Raw genomic sequence first — 19,780 nt, 5'->3', positions numbered from 1 at the left:
CACTTCTGCTCATTTACTGGAAACATCAGATCCTCAGTTTTGCCTGGCCTGTTCAAAACTGTACAATCAATATTGGCAGAGTTTAGGATTGCTGGCTATAAAGCAGGCTCTGATGTCTCGATCTGCGGTGTGCACTTTTTTCTCATTGCTGTTTGTGTCATCCTGCAAGGCTCATTCTTCTTTATTATTTCTCTCCTTTTCATGTAAACCAGGTTTTTCTTTGTCATTATTCTCCTTTTCCTGTGAGCCCCATTCTTCTTTATCATCACTCTTCTCTATGCTGCCAGAACTGGATGATTCTCTATCACTTTCCTCACATGCCCATTCCTTATCGTCCAGTAAATCTGCTAATTCCTTAGTAATAGGACTTCCAACATTTACGCTTCACTCCTCAATTTCTTCTGCACTGGGATAATTGCTACTGCCTAAAGCCCGGTGTATGTTGTTCTGTTTCAGATATTTTCCCATCAATATTGCCCCTTGCTGCAAACTAGATTACAATTGAGAATTTTGCTTCCTATACTGAGCTCCTGAAGGCTTCTTCAGGGGAATCTTTTATTTTCTCTGGGAGAAACAGACAGTATTAGGGAGAGCAAAAGTTTATGTTCTGCAGCATTAGAAAGTCAAACATTATGTGTTAAGCATGGTAAGAAAAGTAACAGTATTTTTTTTATATTGTTGTGTTTGATAGATATCTCTGTCATTTCATTAAATATGTCCTTTATTAGTCGCTACTTACACTCTTCAAGTCTTAAATCACAAGTACACTTTCACAATTACCCAATAAAACAAGGTTCACAATATCCCAGCTGAACTCTCGCTTTGTTTTTATATCTCATTGACTGACTGGGGACGTCCTGCCCCTTATATAACTGCATGGGCATGGCTAACAACATTCTAGGAGATTCAAGGAAAATGTAGTTCTCAGAAAGCCTGGAAGGTTCCACAAGATTCTACAAAGGTCCAGAACATTTTAGGAAGTTAGTGAAAAATGAATCCACATATGGAATACCTGAAATATGTTACTTCAAACGTTCTATTTTCCCTTTTGCCATGAACAACAAAAAACAGTTGCCTGGGTCGCCTGCCCCTAAATTTGGCCCTGTATGAGCGTGTGTGCATGTATGTGCTGAAAGTACACTCACAAGGTGAGGAAAATATTTCAGCATCTGCCCATAGATATATTTGTTTCAATATTTTTAATTTTACTTGGCAACAAATACAGCATTTATAATCCAATTTTCTGCCTCTAACAATTCCCAAGTGCCCACTTATGTTTCCATTGGTGTTTGAGTCAGCAGCATCCCTAACAATAATGATATATTCCAGGTCTATAGTGTTTTTCTTCCACAAGGATCCCCAAATATTGTACCAATTATTATATGTTATATGCACAAAAATCAAACATGCACCAATGAAATGCAACCATTCCAGAAATGAAACACAGCAGCTGGTTAAAAGCTGACAGCAAATCTACGCAATTGTTTAGTACAAGAAGTGAAGAAGAATATTGTAAATCAATTGAAACTGCACAGGGAATGTCTAGGTACTACAGCTGCTAGAAAATTTTCCAACTGAACAGGTTTTGGACAGAAAATGCTGATTTGACAGAATCCCCATATTATGTAGGACTTGAACCTTGCAATGGAAACCTAGCAGGCCCTGCCTAATTTCCTGCCAGCTCCCCCACCTCCGCAGGAACCTGCCTGATGGGGTACTGTGGACCTAGGCTCCCTGGATTTCCAGGCTTCTCAGGAGCCCACTTGGTAAGCTGCTGGGGAGCTAGGACCGGAAAGTCTTGAAAAATTCCTGTTTGGCTCTTTGGAAATGGATTTTTTTTTTAAATGTCCTTCCCATGGAAAATATCACATATCCGATTTGTTCAAATTTGAAACTTTCTGGGGGGAGCGAGTAGAGGAAAGCAAAAATTTCTGCAGGAGGGAAATTCTGGTTCCCACACAACTCTAATAGGTAATGTACTGTGATTAACCAAATTGGAATTCAGCCAGGTGAGAGGGTAGCACCCCTGACACTGGTAAAAAATGCCATGAGATTTTCAATGTTCACAATTTGTTGTGGGTCGGGCACAAACACAGCTCAAGGTGGCACAAATGCAGGCATTCTAAAGAGTAACTTTATCAAAGAATGGGACTCAGAGGAAGAAAGAATGAGACATATTTGCTCTGCTGGAGTGGAAAGCAATTTCACTGTTCACAAATATGCCAAACAAGTGTAACAAAAATGGCAATAAGCATCTCAGCCATTCCTCAAAGGCATAAATACATTAACTGGCATCTGTTGGCTCAAACCAGCTTAAGTTAAGGGTAAATCGATTTATTCAGTCTTGAGATGATCACAAATTCACTGTTCCTACATGCTTCATATCCTTATCTGTATTTCAGAATTCAGGTGTAATGCATTCCTGAAATATTTCAATACTTTTGAAACAGTGCATAAGCAGTCCATGCAACTCACAGTTACAATATATAAGGCCAAGAGACCACTCACAATTAATGTTAGATAGAATAATACATATATACATATAAAATACACATACAAGGAATACAAGCTCTCATGCTTCAGGGCAAAGGTTAATCACTAAGGGTATGTCTACACTGCAAGAGACATTTGCAGCTGGCCAGTGCCAGCTGACTGGGGCTTGCGCGGCTTCACGGTTGTTTAATTGCAGTGTAGACACTCAGATCCTCCCACCTTGCAGAGTGTTTGAGCCTAGGCTCCAGCACCAGCCTGAACGTCTACACTGCAATTAAACAGCCCCTTAGCTTGAGTCAGCTGGGGTGGGCCAGCTGTGGGTTTTTAATTGCAGTGTAGATACACCCTAACTGAGAAGGGCTAGAAAAGAATTTCACTGGTGGGCAGGTAATTTTGTAATTGTCTTTCAGGGATCTTCTTGCACCTTCCTCTGAAGCAGCTATTGCTCAACAAATAATATGATGCCACAAACCACAGAACAATTAATATGCTTCAAGTATTTGTGAAAACATTCACAAATCCCCTCTGATATTTCACCAAGCAACTGAAGCAGGAACTTACAGCAGAGCTGGATTCCCTATCTTAATCTTAACTAACATTTTGCAGCCAGTGACACATCATAAAACATGGAGTGATACATCCTCACCTCAATGCATGAGAGATTTTTGCTACTCACTCCCATTAATTCCAGTGGTCATTCTGCGCTGAAAGCATCCAGACAAAATATACTGCATCAATTCATAAGAAATATATTTAACACTGTGAAAAGAGGAAGCTTTTCAATTTTGCTTTACATTCAGTGGCTTAATAGTGACTTGATGACTGGGGATACGTCTACGCTACGGGATTATTCTGATTTTACAAAAACTGGTTTTATAAAACAGATTGTATAAAGTCGAGTGCACGCGGCCACACTAAGCACATTAATTCGGCAGTGTGCGTCCATGGTCTGAGGCTAGCATCAATTTCCGGAGCGTTGCACTGTGGGTAGCTATTCCGTAGCTATCCCATAGTTCCCGCAGTCTCCCCCGCCCCTTAGAATTCTGAGTTGAGAGCCCAGTGGCTGATGGGGCAAAAATCATTGTCGTGGGTGGTTCTAGGTAAATGTTGTCAGTCATTCCTTCCTCCGGGAAAGCAACGGCAGACAATCATTTCGTGCCCTTTTTCCCTGGATTGCCTTGGCAGATGCCATAGCACGGCAACCATGGAGCCCGTTCAGCTTTTTTTTTTTACAGTCACCGTATGCGTATTGGATGCTGTGGACAGAGACGATACTCCAGCGCTACATAGCAGCATTCATTTGCTTTTGCATGATAGCAGAGACGGTTACCAGTCGTTCTGTACTGTCTGCTGCCGGTGTAAACTGGCAATGAGATGACAGTTATCTGTCCTTCTGTGCTGTCTGCTGCTATTATCGGTGCTCCTGGCTGAGATCGGCTGAGGGCGCAAAGGCAAAACTGAGAATGACTCCCCGAGTCAATCCCTCCTTTATGGTTTCTAAAAATAGAGTCAGTCCTGCCTAGAATATGGGGCAAGTGTACTAGAGAACCAGTGTATCAGAAAGCACAATTGCTCCGTGTAAGATCCCACAGAAATGATGAACTACATGCCATTCACGGGGGGTGCCCCTGCAACAACCTCACCCGTTGCTTCCCTCCTCCCCCAACCTTCCTGGGCTACTGTGGCAGTGTCCCCCCCGTTTGTGTCATGAAGTTATAAAGAACGCAGGAATAAGAAACAATGACTTGTTAGTGAGATAAAATGAGGCGGAGGCAGCCTCTCGGTGCTATGACAGTCCAGGCAGTACATTAAGTGGTGCGGGGGAGAGGAGCCCAGCATGCCACTGCTATGATAGTCGAGGCAGGACAGAATCTTTTCTTTACACAGGAAAGGGAGGGGGCTGATGGAGCTCAGCCTCCAGTTGCTATGATGAGGACAGTTACCAGCTGTTCTGTACCATCTACTGGGAATGACCGAGAATCATTCCTATTTTCACCCAGGCGCCCTCGGCCAGCCTCACCTGAAGCCAGCCAGGAGCACTCACGGGTTGATAATGACGGTTTCCAGTCCTACTGCACCGTCTGCCACCAGGCAGGGGAGAGGAGTGGATACTGCTCTTCACTGCTGCAGCATCGCGTCTACCAGCAGCATTCAGTAGACATAGGGTGACATTGAAAGAAGTCAAGAAACGATTTCTTTCCCTTTTCTTTCACGTGGGGGGAGGGGAGTAAATTGACGATCTGTTCCCTGAACCACGCCGGACAATGTGTTTGAACCTACAGGCATTGGGAGCTCAGCCAAGAATGCAAATACCTTTCGGAGACTGCTGGGGACTGTGGGATAGCTGCAGTCCTCAGTACCCCCTCCCTCCCTTCATGAGCGTCCATTTGAGTCTCTGGTTTCCCGTTACGCTTGTCACGCAGCACTGTGTAGCCTGGAGATATTTTTTTCAAACGCTTTGGCATTTCATCTTCTGTAACGGAGCTTTGATAGAACAGATTTGTTTCCCCATACAGCGATCAGATTCAGTATCTCCCGTACGGTCCATGCTGGAGCTCTTTTTGGATTTGGGACTGCATTGCCACCCGTGCTGATCAGAGCTCCACGCTGGGCAAACAGGAAATGAAAATCAAAATTTCGCGGTGCTTTTCCTGTTTACCTGGCCACTGCATCCGAGTTCAGATTGCTGTCCAGAGCGGTCACAGTGGTGCACTGTGGGATACTGCCTGGAGGCCAATACCGTCGATTTGTGGCCACACTAACCCTAATCCGATATGGTAATACCGATTTTAGCGTTACTCCTCTCGTCGAGGAGGAGTACAGAAATCGGTTTAAAGAGCCCTTTATATCGATATAAAGGGCCTCGTAGTCTGGACGGGTACAGCGTTAAATCGGTTTAACGCTGCTAAAATCGGTTTAAACGTGTAGTGTAGACCAAGCTTGGTAATGCGAGACCTGCAGCCATTACCTTTTCCAGCATTAAAAGTGACATGGATTAATGCTGAGGGCAAGATGTGAAAAAATGCTGTTAAAGAGCAGCGTTGGCTTTGCTCACATTTTTAGGCCTCTGTATCATTAAGTATGTCTGTCTACTAGCACGTTTGTGGGTAAAATTTTTGTTGATCAGGGTGTGAAAAAAACACCCCTCTGACCAAAATAAGTTTCACTGATGAAAGTGCTGGTATGGACAGTGCTATGTCAGCAGGAGATGCTCTCCCGCCGACAGAGCTACCACGGCTCATTGGGAATGGTTTAATTATGCTGGCAGGGAGCTCTCTCCCTTTAGCATAGAGCGGCTACATGGGAGACCTTAGAGCAGCGGTACAAGTGTGGCGCTGCAAGTTCTGTAGTGCAGACATAGCCTAAGTAGTGATATATTATTGGGACATAAAAAGACAAGTGAATACCATGTTTTGCATTATGTGGAAGTAAGCAAATCTTGCTAGTGATGTTGGTATCATTACAGGAAAGTCTAGCTAGCCCTCTTCTTAGAGTATCTCTCAACTATTTATATAGTCCCGATCTCCATCCATCCATCCACCCTCACCAACCACTCCTCTTCAATCTATCAGTCCGCTGAGGAAAATACTTCTCAAATCCACAGACAGCGCCTCCATAGTGGTGATTGGAGAACTTCAAATGGTTGAAAGGTCTGCTTCACAGAAGTATTCAGACACTCAGATTCTTCTTTCAACCTTTTCTGAACTGTTGTCATTGGCAAAGCTGGCCTGGAAATCTCCTGCATGAGTGGCTGAGCTAGAACTACCATAAGAACAATTTGTCTCATGCTATTTTCTGGAATCAAAAAATTAATCAATCAAAAATTAACCAATTAATTAACAAAAATTAAAAAATTCAATACACCTGAAAACAAAAACAAACAAACAACAAACTTTAAAAACAAGAGATGGAGTTTGGAGTGAAGATTTTGGATGAAAGATGTTTCTTATTTTATTGGAATTAGCTTATCCATATCTAATAAGAAGTCACACAGGATAACAGAAAAGAACAGAGGGTAAAACAGGGACCAAGTCAGCATGGCATGGCTATTCGAAAACTTCCCCTGACAGTCAAACCAATTTCTGCAGAATTTAAGCTGTTTTTGAAAGAGTGGACAGCGTTAAGTCATAGGTCTAAAAAGTGTGAGCTGCCCAATTCATCCCAACTGGATGGGTAACTCTGAAGAGTAGTAATTCCAATATAACTGCATAGTGATATGTTTTGATCATTTCAGCAGGGGCATGCTGCTGAATTTGCATTGTGGATGCCACCACTATTCCTCCTCAGTTTAACCCCTGGGGGAATGCAAATGTGAAGGACTAGATAGTGTACAAGATTTGTGTCTACAGAGGGTCAGACCACCATCCCCACTACTACTGTACTCTCAACACGCTTTCCATCACTACTTGGCATACTACTTTTGAGGGGGGAGCTGCTTGTTCACTGAGTTTACTGCTGCTTAATATGGAAATGCAATTCAGCAGACATCTTTATTGCATTATGCCAATGGTTCAGTTGGTATAATTTCATGTGAAGAGCCAACAAATGCAATTTTCTTCTGCTTAATACTTGCTCTGCTGCTCCTTTCAGCTCCCTCATCTGATTAACTAATATGACTCAGAGTTCTTCCGAGAAACACCAGCGCAGTATCCAACGCAGAACTTTCTCTGATGCAAACTGCAAAATCCCTGTAAATATCAGCTGTCCTGGGAAAGACTGAAGCTGAAGGAAAAAGACAATCCAGCCCAAATCACAAAACAACCCATTGACATTAGCCAGGTGAGAAAATTGGATCATGCAGCAACTGATGGACACAAGTAGTGTGACTTGAAAAAAAATTCACTTTTTTTGTTGTTCAGTGATCTGTCATTTGTGTCTGGGTGCTGTGGCACTTCTGAACTGTGATTGGGACCGAAAGAGAGGCTGAAATATTAGAAGAAAGGCTATTTGTATGGTATTTGCAGCCTGTCCAAGAGCATCAGAAATCTTGTGATTAAAACCTAATCTCTGTCAGTCCTGCCGTCAAGCCCTTTTCCTTCTGTGTCTTTTTGCCTACCCAGAGACCCATCTCTGTTTCTTCCTGTTTCCGGTCTAGTCATTTGTTTACTGTGTTAATAATTCATTACTGACCTTTTGCAATTTTCTGCCACTTTCAACTTTGAGTCTCCTCCTATGCCTGAAATTCCCACAATCTGGCCTCTTCTACACAATAAAGATGCATTGGTTTAATTTAAATTGGCTTTTAGCTGGACACCGATTACAGTTTAAGAGTGACGTATTTCAATTTTGCTTAAACTGGTACTGAACTGATTTAAAAACAATCCAGAATAAATCTGTTTTCAACAAAAATACATGTCCACACTGACACTGCTTGAATGAAATTTGTTTAAAATGACACCTTTAGTTAAATCAGTGCAAAATTCTCAAGTAGACAAGCTTGCTCTTGGCACCACTCTTTCCTCTTGAGAATTCCTTGTCAAAAAAGCTTCTTCCACAAAGCCTTTCAGCAAGATTCTGCCACACAAAAAGCAGCCACTTTTTAAATTAAAAATAAAGGGATCTACACTGCTGTGTGATCAACCAACCTTATCTGGTGCTTTGTGTCTGGACTGGAAGGTTTGCCTGTTTAGACTATGTGATCTTAGTGGTAGGGATGCTGTCATGGTATAAGAGGGAAGATCCTTTCTTGGATTGAGAACTGGTTAAAAGACAGGGAACAAAGGGTAGGAAACAACTGGTAAATATTCAGAATGGAGAGGGGTAAATAGTGGTGTTTCCCAAGGGTCAGTCCTAGGACCAATCCTATTCAACTTATTCATAAATGATCTGGAGAAAGGGGAAAACAGTGAGGTGGCAAAGTTTGCAGATGATACTAAACTGCTCAAGATAGCTAAGACCAAAGCAGACTGTGAAGAACTTCAAAAAGATCTCACAAAACTAAGTGATTGGGCAACAAAATGGCACATGAAATTTAATGTGGATAAATGTAAAGTAATGCACATTGGGAAAAACAACCCCAACTATACATACAATATGATGGGGGCTAATTTAGCTACAACTAATCAGGAAAAAGATCTTGGAGTCATTGTGGATAGTTCTCTGAAGACGTCCATGCAGTGTGCAGCGGCAGTGAAAAAAGCAAACAGGATGTCAGGAATCATTAAAAAAGGGATAGAGAATATGACAGAGAATATCTTATTGCCCTTATATAAATCCATGGTATGCCCACATCTTGAATACTGCATATATATGTGGTCTCCTCATCTCAAAAAAGATATACTGGCACTAGAAAAGGTTCAGAGAAAGACAACTAAAATCATTAGGGGTTTGGAATGGGTCCCATATGAGGAGAAATTAAAGAGGCTAGGCCTCTTCAGCTTGGAAAAGAGGAGACTGGAGGGGATAAGATAGAGGTATATAAAATCATGAGTGGTATGGAGGAAGTGAATAAGGAAAAGTTATTTACTTGTTTGCATAATACAAGAACTAGGGGCCACCAAATGAAAGTAATGGGCAGCAAATTTAAAACAAATAATAGGAAGTTCTTCTTCACACAGTGTACAGTCAACTTGTGGAACTCCTTGTCTGAGGAGTTTGTGAAGGCTAGGACTATAATAGGGTTTAAAAGAGAACTGGATAAATTCATGGAGGTTAAGTCCATTAATGACTATTAGCCAGGATGGGTAAGGAATGGTGTCCCTAGCTTCTGTCTGTCAGAGGGTGGTGATGGACGGCAGGAGAGAGATCATTTGATCATGATCTGTTAGGTTCACTGCCTCTGGGGCACCTGGCATTGGCCACTGTCAGTTGACAGGATACTGGACTGGATGGGCCTTTGGTCTGACCCAGTACGGCCATTTTTATGGTCTTAGGGATCAAGTCTCCATTGTACAGAGCTCTGAGCACACAATCAGCATTCATCTAATAACCATCCCAGAAGTACCCGAGGGAGATGAAGCAACGACTCTGACACGTTCTTTATGAACTTCTTGTCATAAACCTGCCTTCCCCAGGATCAACAGCCATCACAGAACTCTGGGACTTTCAGCACCAAATCACCACCCATCAACACTTGAGGAAGAGGAGTAACTGCACTAGCTGGTAGTAGTATTGGGTTCTCATCATCTGTGTGGACCAGATGCTAGAGTAGGATGCAACACACTTAGTGTGTTCACATGCTGTTGGTGTCATAGACTAGCTCTGGGTGCTTCAATATCATTTATAGTAATTCTGTGCTACTACCATCATACCCTTGCCAACTCACAGGGCATGGAGAGGTTCCAGCAATGATGAGCAGGAGCAGGGTTGAGAAGGTCTTTTGCTGTGTACTGGTCTGAGAATGGATAGGGGGGATGAAGATTCACTACTTCTGCTGGAACAGGTTTTCCTGAACAAGAACAGAATCAACAAAGACTGTGGGCTAGAGGCCGCTCTGAGTTACCCAGGTGTAATCCAGAATCGCATCGGTGAAGTCAATGGAGTCACTCTGGATTTATACTCATGCAACTGAGTAACAACACCTCTTAAACTGAGCTTCCTGCTGTGTGAGCTGAGTCAGTTCAAGGAGTTGAAGCTGAACTTTTATTGTCTCTCTAGCTACAGAAACATAGTTCTTTGTTTTAATCTGATTGGTTAAAAAGGAAATATTACAGTCTGTGATTCATCACACAAGCCGAAGATCACATTAGCTGTAATTACTTTTGTCTGGGCTCATATTGATCAATGCACTCTTAGGGACATCACGGTGGTGCTGATACTGCCGGGTTCACTTGCACAACTGTAAACATGCAGTCATCAAACTAATGGCCCTGACAGGCTCAACCTGAGGTTTCTTAAATGCATTATTTGGATGCAGGAAGCAAGAGATGAAAGCCAGGTGACACGTAGAGATCAGGGACCTGCCTCTCTTATTGAGCAATGGGATACAGACACTGGAAAGTTCACCCAGAGCAGAAGCTCCGTAACACAAGAAGCTCAAAGTTGCTGGTGTTGGGGCATCTGGGAGATATACTTTCTTAGTGCATCTCTGGGAGTCTGTGTAAAAATGGTTCCTGTGAAGTTCCTTTAAGAAGTTATTGCTGTTCTCTCCTGGAGGAGCCCTTACAGAAGAAGGTGGTAGTGCCCCTGTCTACCCTCTCCTGGGTATGAATTCCAGCTCTGGGACAGCTGTTTCCACAGGCACAAAGAGGTAAAGATTGTCACCTCTCTGCACATAGGAGCTATTCAAGGTCCAGGTGCCAGAAGCCATTGTAAAAAGGGCCAGGAATAGCAATGTGGGTAAAAAGTAGGGACAGGCAAACTGGCTAGGATAACATAAGTGACCTGAACCTGCAGCCAAGATTCAAAACAAACCTTTCCTGAGGTTCAAAGAAGCATGGGTACCCTTTCCTCCCCTCCTCTCCCCAAGCCTTTCTCCCATTATTTTGAGTTTCCAGGTATCTCTCTGAATTGCAAGATATCAGATGGAACAAGAAACTGAAGAGTAAGAGGGTCCTAGTCTCACAGTATCTCCAGCCCAGAAAGAAGTTGGAAGTAATGGGACTTTTATAGGGAAGCCTGTTGTCACGAGATTCCCAGCTCTATCCTCCAGACTCAAGAGACTTAGATTAACTCTGGATGCAAATTTTGGGCACTTATCTAAACTGAACCCGAGTGCCAAAGGTTCTGAGGTTCATCCATTGCTAGTAAATAAACAACAGGCCTTATTGTTGTATTTGTGGAATTGGTTCTTCATGAAGCAGCTCTTTGCAGACAAGCTTGACTCTCCTCATGAAGGAGATTGGTAAGAGAGTGGCCACAGGTTGGCTGAAATGACTCCATTCAGAATGGATTGAGTTTTTAACAGTAGGGTACTTGGGCTTTACAGATGTGATCTTGATGTGGGTCATTATAAAGGGAAGTGACAGAGGAATGTGAGAAGAATGAAGTGATTAGAATACTTGAAATTCTTCCGTACCATAAAATCGAAAGGTTTCAGTCTTACCTAAAGCACTGGGTACCTGGGGACAAAATGCAGCATCACGTGCCAGCTATATTACCATGCAAGCACTGATATTCCTATGGACCGTTGACCCTGTTGATTCTTATATGGTTCCCATCATCATAGATTCTGAACACCTCACAAACATTAGTAAGTTATTCTCACAACACCTCTGTGATGTAGGACAATATAATTATCCCCACTTATACATGGGAAACTGAGGCATAGAGAGATTAAGGGTAACATTTTCAAAAGTGCCTAAATGGATTAGGATTCTGTCACCTTTTCAAAAGTGCATTTTAGGTTCTTAAGCACCATTGATTTCCATAAGATTTAGTTTCATGAGTGTCTAAGTCACTTTGGAAATGCAACTTAGGCTCTCAAATTGCTTAGGAGCTGCTGAAAATGTTACCCTTAGTGACTTGCCCAAGGTCACACAGGAAGTATGTGGCAGCCCCAGAAACTGAACTTAGATCTCAAGTCCTAGTCCAATTCCTTAACTCCCAACCTTTGTTCTTGCATTCTGCTGCTGTACAGTGCTTGCTATAGATAATAGCAGCACATTCCTTCTGTTGGTACTACTCTAGGGTAAATGTTCAGCTGCCTACTGGGAAGGAGGTGTGAACAAATCCCATGACCTGTTAACCGGGTTTATGAATCGTGTACCACCTGTGGCCCTGTGTTCCCCAACCTGCCTGGAGAAGGGTATCTGGCAGCAGAAAGGATGGCATTTCAAGTTGGCAGATAAATAACTTGTTAATAACTCTGATCCTCACTCAGGAAAGTCAGCTGCTCATGCAATGGACAATAGAAACTCAAGCAAATGAATTATTGAAAGCTTGTCTCTCCTGGGCTCTCAATGACCCATCTGCCAGTGCTCAGGAAGAGCAGGGATCTGTCTGATTTGAATGCAGAGGGCACAAAAGATGGTGAGAGAGAACAAGGAATCTGCTGAGACTGAGAATGGAGATAGGGAAGGAGAGAAACTGTGACTATAACTGGCTGGGCAAAGAGACTGGGAATGGGAGCTGTGAGGAGTGGAGACTGGGACTGAAGTCAGTGATGGAAATGTGGGGAATAGAAGCAAGTTGGTTGTGTGTGTGGAGACACTGAGATTGGACAAGAAGCTGTGGAGAAAGGGGAAAACTAGGACTGGCTGAGTAAGGAGACTGGCACTATGAACCAGTCTGGGGGGAACAGGAGTGGGGGGAGGGAAGATAGATCTCACAAGGGGCTGGGGTGTGGAAGGAGAACTGGGCAAAGAGATTGGAATATGGAGCCAGGAACGGGGTGGGGAGGACAGCTGGAGTTTGGACGGACAGATAGGAGGGACAAGGAAACTGGGACTGGGTTTAGAGAGGGGAGAGACTAGAAGTAGGAGGGAGAGATGGGGCCTCAGTGAGTCTGGAGAAGGATACTAGGACTTGCTGGGCAAGGAGTCTGGGATAAGAAGCCTGAGGAGTGAAGCCTGGGACTGGGCATATAATGAAAATGGGACTCGGACCAAGGGGCAGGGGCGAGAGAGGACCAGGACAGGGACAGGTTGGAGGGGACAAGGCAAGAGAAATTAGCAGAAGACTACACTCCGTTCCAGAATCTAAAATTGAGCCAGAGATTCCTGAGACTCACCATGCCCCTGCTATCAGCAAATATCTGAGAACTCCACTGGCAAAGTGCATGTCATCGCCCTCTGGTGCGGGTCCACAAAGAGATTGACAATCTGCTATCACTATCAGTACTTCATTAGCTCAAGTGACAGAGGTCAGTGCGGTGGATTTAAAGGTTCAAGTCCTACTGATGGCCCACCCACATCTCAGTGTGATGCCACATGAAAGAATTAATTTTTTTCAGTTTTGTTTTTTTTTAAAAATCTAGCAAATTACATAGAAAAATATACTGTAAAAGAATATTATTATGGTTGCAAAATCAAGAACTCAAAAAGTTAGGAAATGGCAGAAGTAAGATTGCCTGTGCAATTTTATTTACAGTGACTCATGAGGAAGATATGTTTCCCATTCATTGTACATTTTTCTCCCCCACACAACACAGCCAAGTTGATGACAAGAATTTGGACCCAACATAGCAACAACCTTAGCAACAGGGCTAACCAGCCATGACAGCAACTGATACAGGAACCCACAAGGGGGAGGCAACTCTCAATTTAGTCCTGAGTGGAGCGCAGGAGCTGGTCCAAGAGGTAACTATAACAGGACCGCTTGGAAATAGCGACCATAATATAACAACATTTAACATCCCTGTGGTGCGAAGAACCCCTCAACAGCCCAACACTGTGGCATTTAATTTCAGAAAGGGGAACTATGCAAAAATGAGGGGGTTAGTTAAACAGAAATTAAAAGGTACAATGAGTGACTAAAGTGAAATCCTTGCAAGCTGCATGGATGCTTTTCAAAGACACCATAATAGAGGCCCAACTTAAATGTATACCTCAAATTAAACAACACAGTAAAAGAACTAAAAAAGAGCCACTGTGGCTTAACAACCATGTAAAAGAAGCAGTGAGAGATAAAAAGTCATCTTTTAAAAAGCGGAAGTCAAATCTTAGTGAGGTAAATAGAAAGGAACATAAACTCTGCCTAATTAAGTGTAAAAATGTAATAAGAAAAGCCAAAGAGGAGTTTGAAGAACGGCTAGCTAAAAACTCAAAAGGTAATAAAAAAATGTTTTTTAAGTACATTAGAAGCAGGAAGCCTGCTAAACAACCAGTGGGGCCCCTGGACGATTGAGATACAAAAGGAGCGCTTAAAGATGATAAAGTCATTGCGGAGAAACTAAATGGATTCTTTGCTTCAGTCTTCACGGCTGAGGATGTTAGGGAGATTCCCAAACCTGAGCCGGCTTTTGTAGGTGATTGTAAACGGGTTGGGACTCACCACCCGCGGAGCCTCCTGTTGGTGATTTCGGGAATTAGCTCGATTCCAGTGGAGCGCCCCCTCCTGGTGGTGTCCTGTCTGTTGTTCTGCCCTCTGCTCTCCGCTGCTGTCGCTGGACCTGCGTTGCTCCCTGCTCAGTGGCGTCCTCTTCGAGGCCACTGCCCTCCGGCAGTGCCCCCTTAGTCCATCTGGACCCCCTTCCGGGGGTCGATGATCAGCAGTCCGACATTCCAGCCACCATATGCAACCACACACCCCAAAGTCTAATCCCTCTTGTCAGGGATCGGGCGTAGTCTATAATGGCCGCTCCCTATGGCCAATGGCTGGATGTACTGCAAGGAGGAAGTGGGGGACCCAGGCCCGCCCTCTACTCTGGGTCCCGGCCCAGGGACCCTCTGGCGTCAGCCTCGCTGTCCTCCTTCTCTCCCCTCATCTGTCTGTTTCCCTGGGCCGCTTCCCCTACGGCCCCCTGCATCCGCTAGGCCCTTCCCTTCAGGGCCTGCAGCCTGGCAGGTTACAGGCTCAAGCTCCCTAGCCTCCCCGAGCCAGGCCAGCACTGCACTGTCCACGGTGCTAGTCTCCTCCCTTGGAGACTGACCTTCCCCTGTCGAAGGCCTGGGACAGACTGACTGCTCCTGCTGTGGGCAGCCTTTATATATATTTGAGCGTGGCCCTGTTTGGCTGTCTCCAAACTGGGCCCTGATTGGCTCCCCATCTGCGCAGGCGCCCTGGCCTGCCACAGCCCACTCTCACAGGGAGTGGGGCAGTCTGCCCCGCTACAGTGACAAATCGGAGGAACTGTCACAAATTGAGGTGTCACTAGAGGAGATTTTGGAATTAATTGATAAACTTAACAGTAACAAGTCACTGGGACCAGATGGCATTCACCCAAGAGTTCTGAAAGAACTCAGATGTGAAGTTGCGGAACTATTAAATATGGTTTGTAACCTGTCCATTAAATCGGCTTCTGTACCCAATGACTGGAAGATAGCTAATGTAATGCCAATATTTAAAAAGGGCTCTAGAGGTGATCCTGACAATTACAGATCGGTGAGTCTAATGTCAGTACTGGGCAAATTAGTTGAAACAATAGTAAAGAATAAAATTGTCAGACACATAGAAGAACATAAATTGTTGGGCAAAAGTCAACATGGTTTTTGTAAAGGGAAATCGTGTCTTGCTAATCTATTAGAATTCTTTGAAGGGGTCAACAAACATGTGGACAAAGGGGATCCAGTGCACATTGTGTACTTAGATTTCCAGAAAGCCTTTGACAAGGTCCCTCACCAAAGGCTCTTACGTAAATTAAGCTGTCATGGGATAAGAGGGAAGGTCCTTTCATGGATTGAGAACTGGTTAAAAGACAGGGAACAAAGGGTAGGAATAAATGGTAAATTCAAAGAATGGAGAGGGGTAACAAGTAGTGTCCCTCAAGAGTCAGTCCTAGGACCAATCCTATTCAACTTATTTATAAATGATCTGGAGAAAGGGGAAAACAGTGAGGTGGCAAAGTTTGCAGATGATACTAAACTGCTCAAGATAGCTAAGAACTTCAAAAAGATCTCACAAAACTAAGTGACTGGACAACAAAATGGCAAATGAAATTTAATGTGGATAAATGTAAAGTAATGCACATTGGAAGAAATAACCCCCCAACTATACATACAATATGATGGGGGCTAATTTAGCTACAACTAATCAGGAAAAAGATCTTGGAGTCATTGTGGATAGTTCTCTGAAGAGGTCGATGCAGTGTGCAGTGGTGGTTAAAAAAGCAAACAGGATGTTAGGATTCATTAAAAAGGGGATAGAAAATAAGACGGAGAATATCTTATTGCCCTTATACAAATCCATGGTATGCCCACATCTTGAATACTGCGTACAGATGTGGTCTCCTCATTGCAAAAAATATATACAGGCATTAGAAAAGGTTCAGAAAAGGGCAACTAAAATGTTTAGGGGTTTGGAACGGGTCCCATATGAGGAGAGATTAAAGAGGCTAGGACTTTTTAGCTTGGAAAAGAGGAGGCTAAGGGGAGACATGATAGACGTATATAAAATCATGAGTGACGTAGAGAAAAAAAATATGGAAAAATTATTTACTTGTTCGCATAATACAAGAACTAGGGGCCACCAAATGAAAGTAATGGGCAGCAGGTTTAAAACAAATAAAAGGAAGTTCTTCTTCACACAGCACACAGTCAGCTTGCGGAACTCCTTGCCTGAGAAGGTTGTGAAGGCTAGCACTATAACAGGGTTTAAAAGAGAACGGGATAAATTCATGGAGGTTAAGTCCGTTAGTGGATATTAGCCAGAATGAGTAAGGAAGGGTGTCCCTAGCCTCTGTTTGTCAGAGGGAGGAGATGGATGGTGGGAGAGAGATCACTTGATCATTGCCTGTTTTGTTCAGTCCCCCTCGGGCACATGGCATTGGCTGCTGTTGGTAGACAGGGTGCTGGGCTAGATGGACCTTTGGTCTGACCCAGTACGGCCGTTCTTATGTTAACTGCTGCATCTTAAAACTAGCCTGAGATGATATCTTTAAAAATCTCTCACTATTATTTTAATCTAATGCCAAAAAGAGAGGAAGGGGCACTAGCTGATGCAAAGATACATTAGCTACGGACATGTATGACTAGACCAGGATGGATTGGACTAGTGATGTGGACTTCGCTGTATATTTTGCTTTGAGTATGACTTTTTTCCCCAAACAATCAAGAGGCTAGACAAATTTACAGTCTGAAAGTGACCATTACTCTACTTTGAGAAGAATCTCCCCTCATCCATATTCCTTTCTTTTGCAGCTCACAAACCAAATTAGTTGTAATTAACAACCTAATGATGCTTGATTTCCTCTGATCTGTTAGATTTGCCAGAGGCTTATGAAAGGCTTTCTATGTTTTCTTTGATAATAAACTATACTGGATTCCATTGTGTTTAACTGAAATCTGCACTTCTGTGAAAGATGAATGCCCTGAAATGATTCTCAGCTAAAGAAATTCCCTACCTGCAGGACCAGAGATGGGAACAGTGCTGAGTTGGAGGCTCTCCAGAATCTTTTGTTCCAATCTGATCCTTTTCTGGCTGTCTCCTTTGATGAACAGATTGCTCGAATCCGGAGCTGCATCTCGAGATGTCTTCTCTCCATTGACTAGAACACAAAAAAGCCACAGTCTGGTTTATGACTGCACTCAGACAGTGTGTGTCTCAGCAAATGGAGGTAAGTTACAGCGAGTGGCCACTCTACCTGGGGCAAGAGTCTGCCAGCCACAGGGCAAAACAATATTAAAAGGAGGGCAGAAGGGCAGTTTATTGCTGCCGTGGGAGTTAAAACAAACAACGGGGAAAAGGAGGTGGGAGGAAAGCATGCTGAACAAAAAAGGAAAGCAAATGAAGCTAATAAGCTGAAATAGAGAACTGAAAGGGGGACAATCTAACAGAGTGGGCCTCACCAAGATCAGGTACTAAAACAGTAGAGAGAGTAACAATATTTATTTGCTATTTAAAATCTGGCTATCTCATCTTCACATCAGTTCCTGTTCTAGGTGCAGGAAGATACTGGGATAATTTAACACACTTACATATTAAATAATTAGCCACATATGAGGCTAAAGATGGGCCAGCCATAAATGCTGAATCCAAATCTGAACTTCCCCAGAGCATAGAGATATTCTGTAACCTGGTGTTTTGACTGAGCAAGCTATAGATATTGGGCCAGCCATGAAGTTTGGGTCTAGATCCAAACTTTCTTTGAAGTTTGGAGGACAGTTTAGATCCTGGGTTTTGATTCAGACCTATCTTGACTCACAAAAATGAAACTGCCCTATTCCAACAAGAACACTTCACTTGATGGTCTTACAAAATTAGTGTCAATCACAGAATACCTAGGTTTACCTCTTTTCCCAGGCAGCATCCAATTTCTATTCATTTATTTGTCACAGATAACAAACCAACTAAGGAGGAATGTTTTGGAACCACAAATTGGCTTTTGAGCCATATTGTGTAGACAGGTGATGCCACCATCTGGATCTGTAGTGGACACTCCTGAACCATATGTCTCATTAGCCATTCAAATGTAAAGTCAGAGCTCAAAGAAATTGATAAAACATAGTGAAAGAGTCTCCATCTGCACACAGGTACAATTTCAAGGATTTACCCTGATATTTCTGGGAAGATTTATAATACAACTGTACCTCTTCCCCAATCACAAATAAAAGGCTAATGAGAGGCACACTTACTTGTTAGATAACAGTCCAGGCTAAGAGACACATTGTCAAAAGCAATAATGGCATCGGATTCTTCTTCCCATGAAGTGATGATCTGAAGCCAAAACCTGTACAGATGGGAGAAAAGAAAAGGGATCTAGTTATGTTAAGGAGATGCGACTTGAGACTTACCAAAAATAAAAGGATAAGTTTTAGAAAAGATAAAACATCTTCTTTGACATACAATCCTTCAATCTTATAGTAATGGAGAAAGAATACTGAATCCTGTCTTGCAAATGTCAATTGAGTACTATGCTGATGGGGACTGTAGAAATACTCCCCTCTGTATCTATCTAGGTATGCTTATACTTTTGTTACAGAAGGCAAAACTGAGGCACAAGGAGAATAAGTGTCTTGTCCAAGCTCAAACAGCAAGTTCTGGGCAGAATCATGAAAAGAAACCAATTTTCTTGATACTCAGTGTAAAATTTTCAAAAGCAACTGAGTGACTTCAGAGCATAGGTTCCCTTTTCAAAAGCGACTTAGGCACTTTGGGCTGGATTCACTATGATGAATGAGGATCAGCATTGAACTGCCTAATGTTTAAGGGTCCTACTGCCTAGCGAGATTCACAGCACTGAGTTGTGCGCCCAGGCTCCCTATTCAATACATGTGGGGAGTTAGGTGCCCAAGAAAGGGATTCACAAAAGCCAGCATGCGGAGCAGGGAGCTGCTCATGCTAGTCAATAGGGAATGCTGAGGAGAGGAGTGTGGTATAACTCCTACCCTTCAGAAGCAGTTAGATGTCTAACTTCAAGCTGGAGGGAGGCTCATCCCTCCATTCGGGATTCACAGCTGTGAACCCTTTCCTGGAGATAGGTGCCTAAGCCAGGTCAGGCCTGCCTTTCAAAGAAACCAAGGGAGATGAAGTTCAAACCCTCTGCCAGATGTGCAGTAGGGATTTAAACCCAGGTCTCTCACCTCCCAGGGCAGTAACCCTAACCGCTGGGCTTATATACAATGAATTCCATTCTCTCTCTGGCCCAATCACATTTGTTGTATCTGACCCAAATTCACAAACAGTTTTGGTTTCCCAAGAAAGGCATTTTTCAGCCACTTAACTATTCACTGAAAAAAAAATCATTGTTTCTAAACCTGGATGAGTGCTCTAGCCACAGGGCTTTTCGGTAAAAAGGGAGAACCCCCACCAC

General features: G+C 43.3%; 1 protein-coding gene across 1 annotated transcript in view; it reads right to left on the bottom strand.

Annotated features, from left to right (window-relative positions):
• Positions 1-19,780, bottom strand: part of ALK (ALK receptor tyrosine kinase) — a 637,574-nt gene that overhangs the window by 93,360 nt on the left and 524,434 nt on the right. Inside the window, exons 10-11 of the mRNA XM_050948434.1 lie at positions 18,603-18,697; positions 17,372-17,515 (exon numbers count right to left, since the gene is read on the bottom strand). Coding sequence (XP_050804391.1) covers positions 17,372-17,515; positions 18,603-18,697 — 239 coding nt within the window. The remainder of the gene's footprint in view (positions 1-17,371; positions 17,516-18,602; positions 18,698-19,780) is intronic.

The sequence above is a fragment of the Gopherus flavomarginatus genome, chromosome 4 (genome assembly GCF_025201925.1).
Source record: "Gopherus flavomarginatus isolate rGopFla2 chromosome 4, rGopFla2.mat.asm, whole genome shotgun sequence".
NCBI lineage: Eukaryota > Metazoa > Chordata > Testudines > Testudinidae > Gopherus > Gopherus flavomarginatus.
The sequence above is the reverse complement of the archived record's forward strand: the minus strand, read 5'-3'. Positions and strand labels throughout refer to the sequence as shown.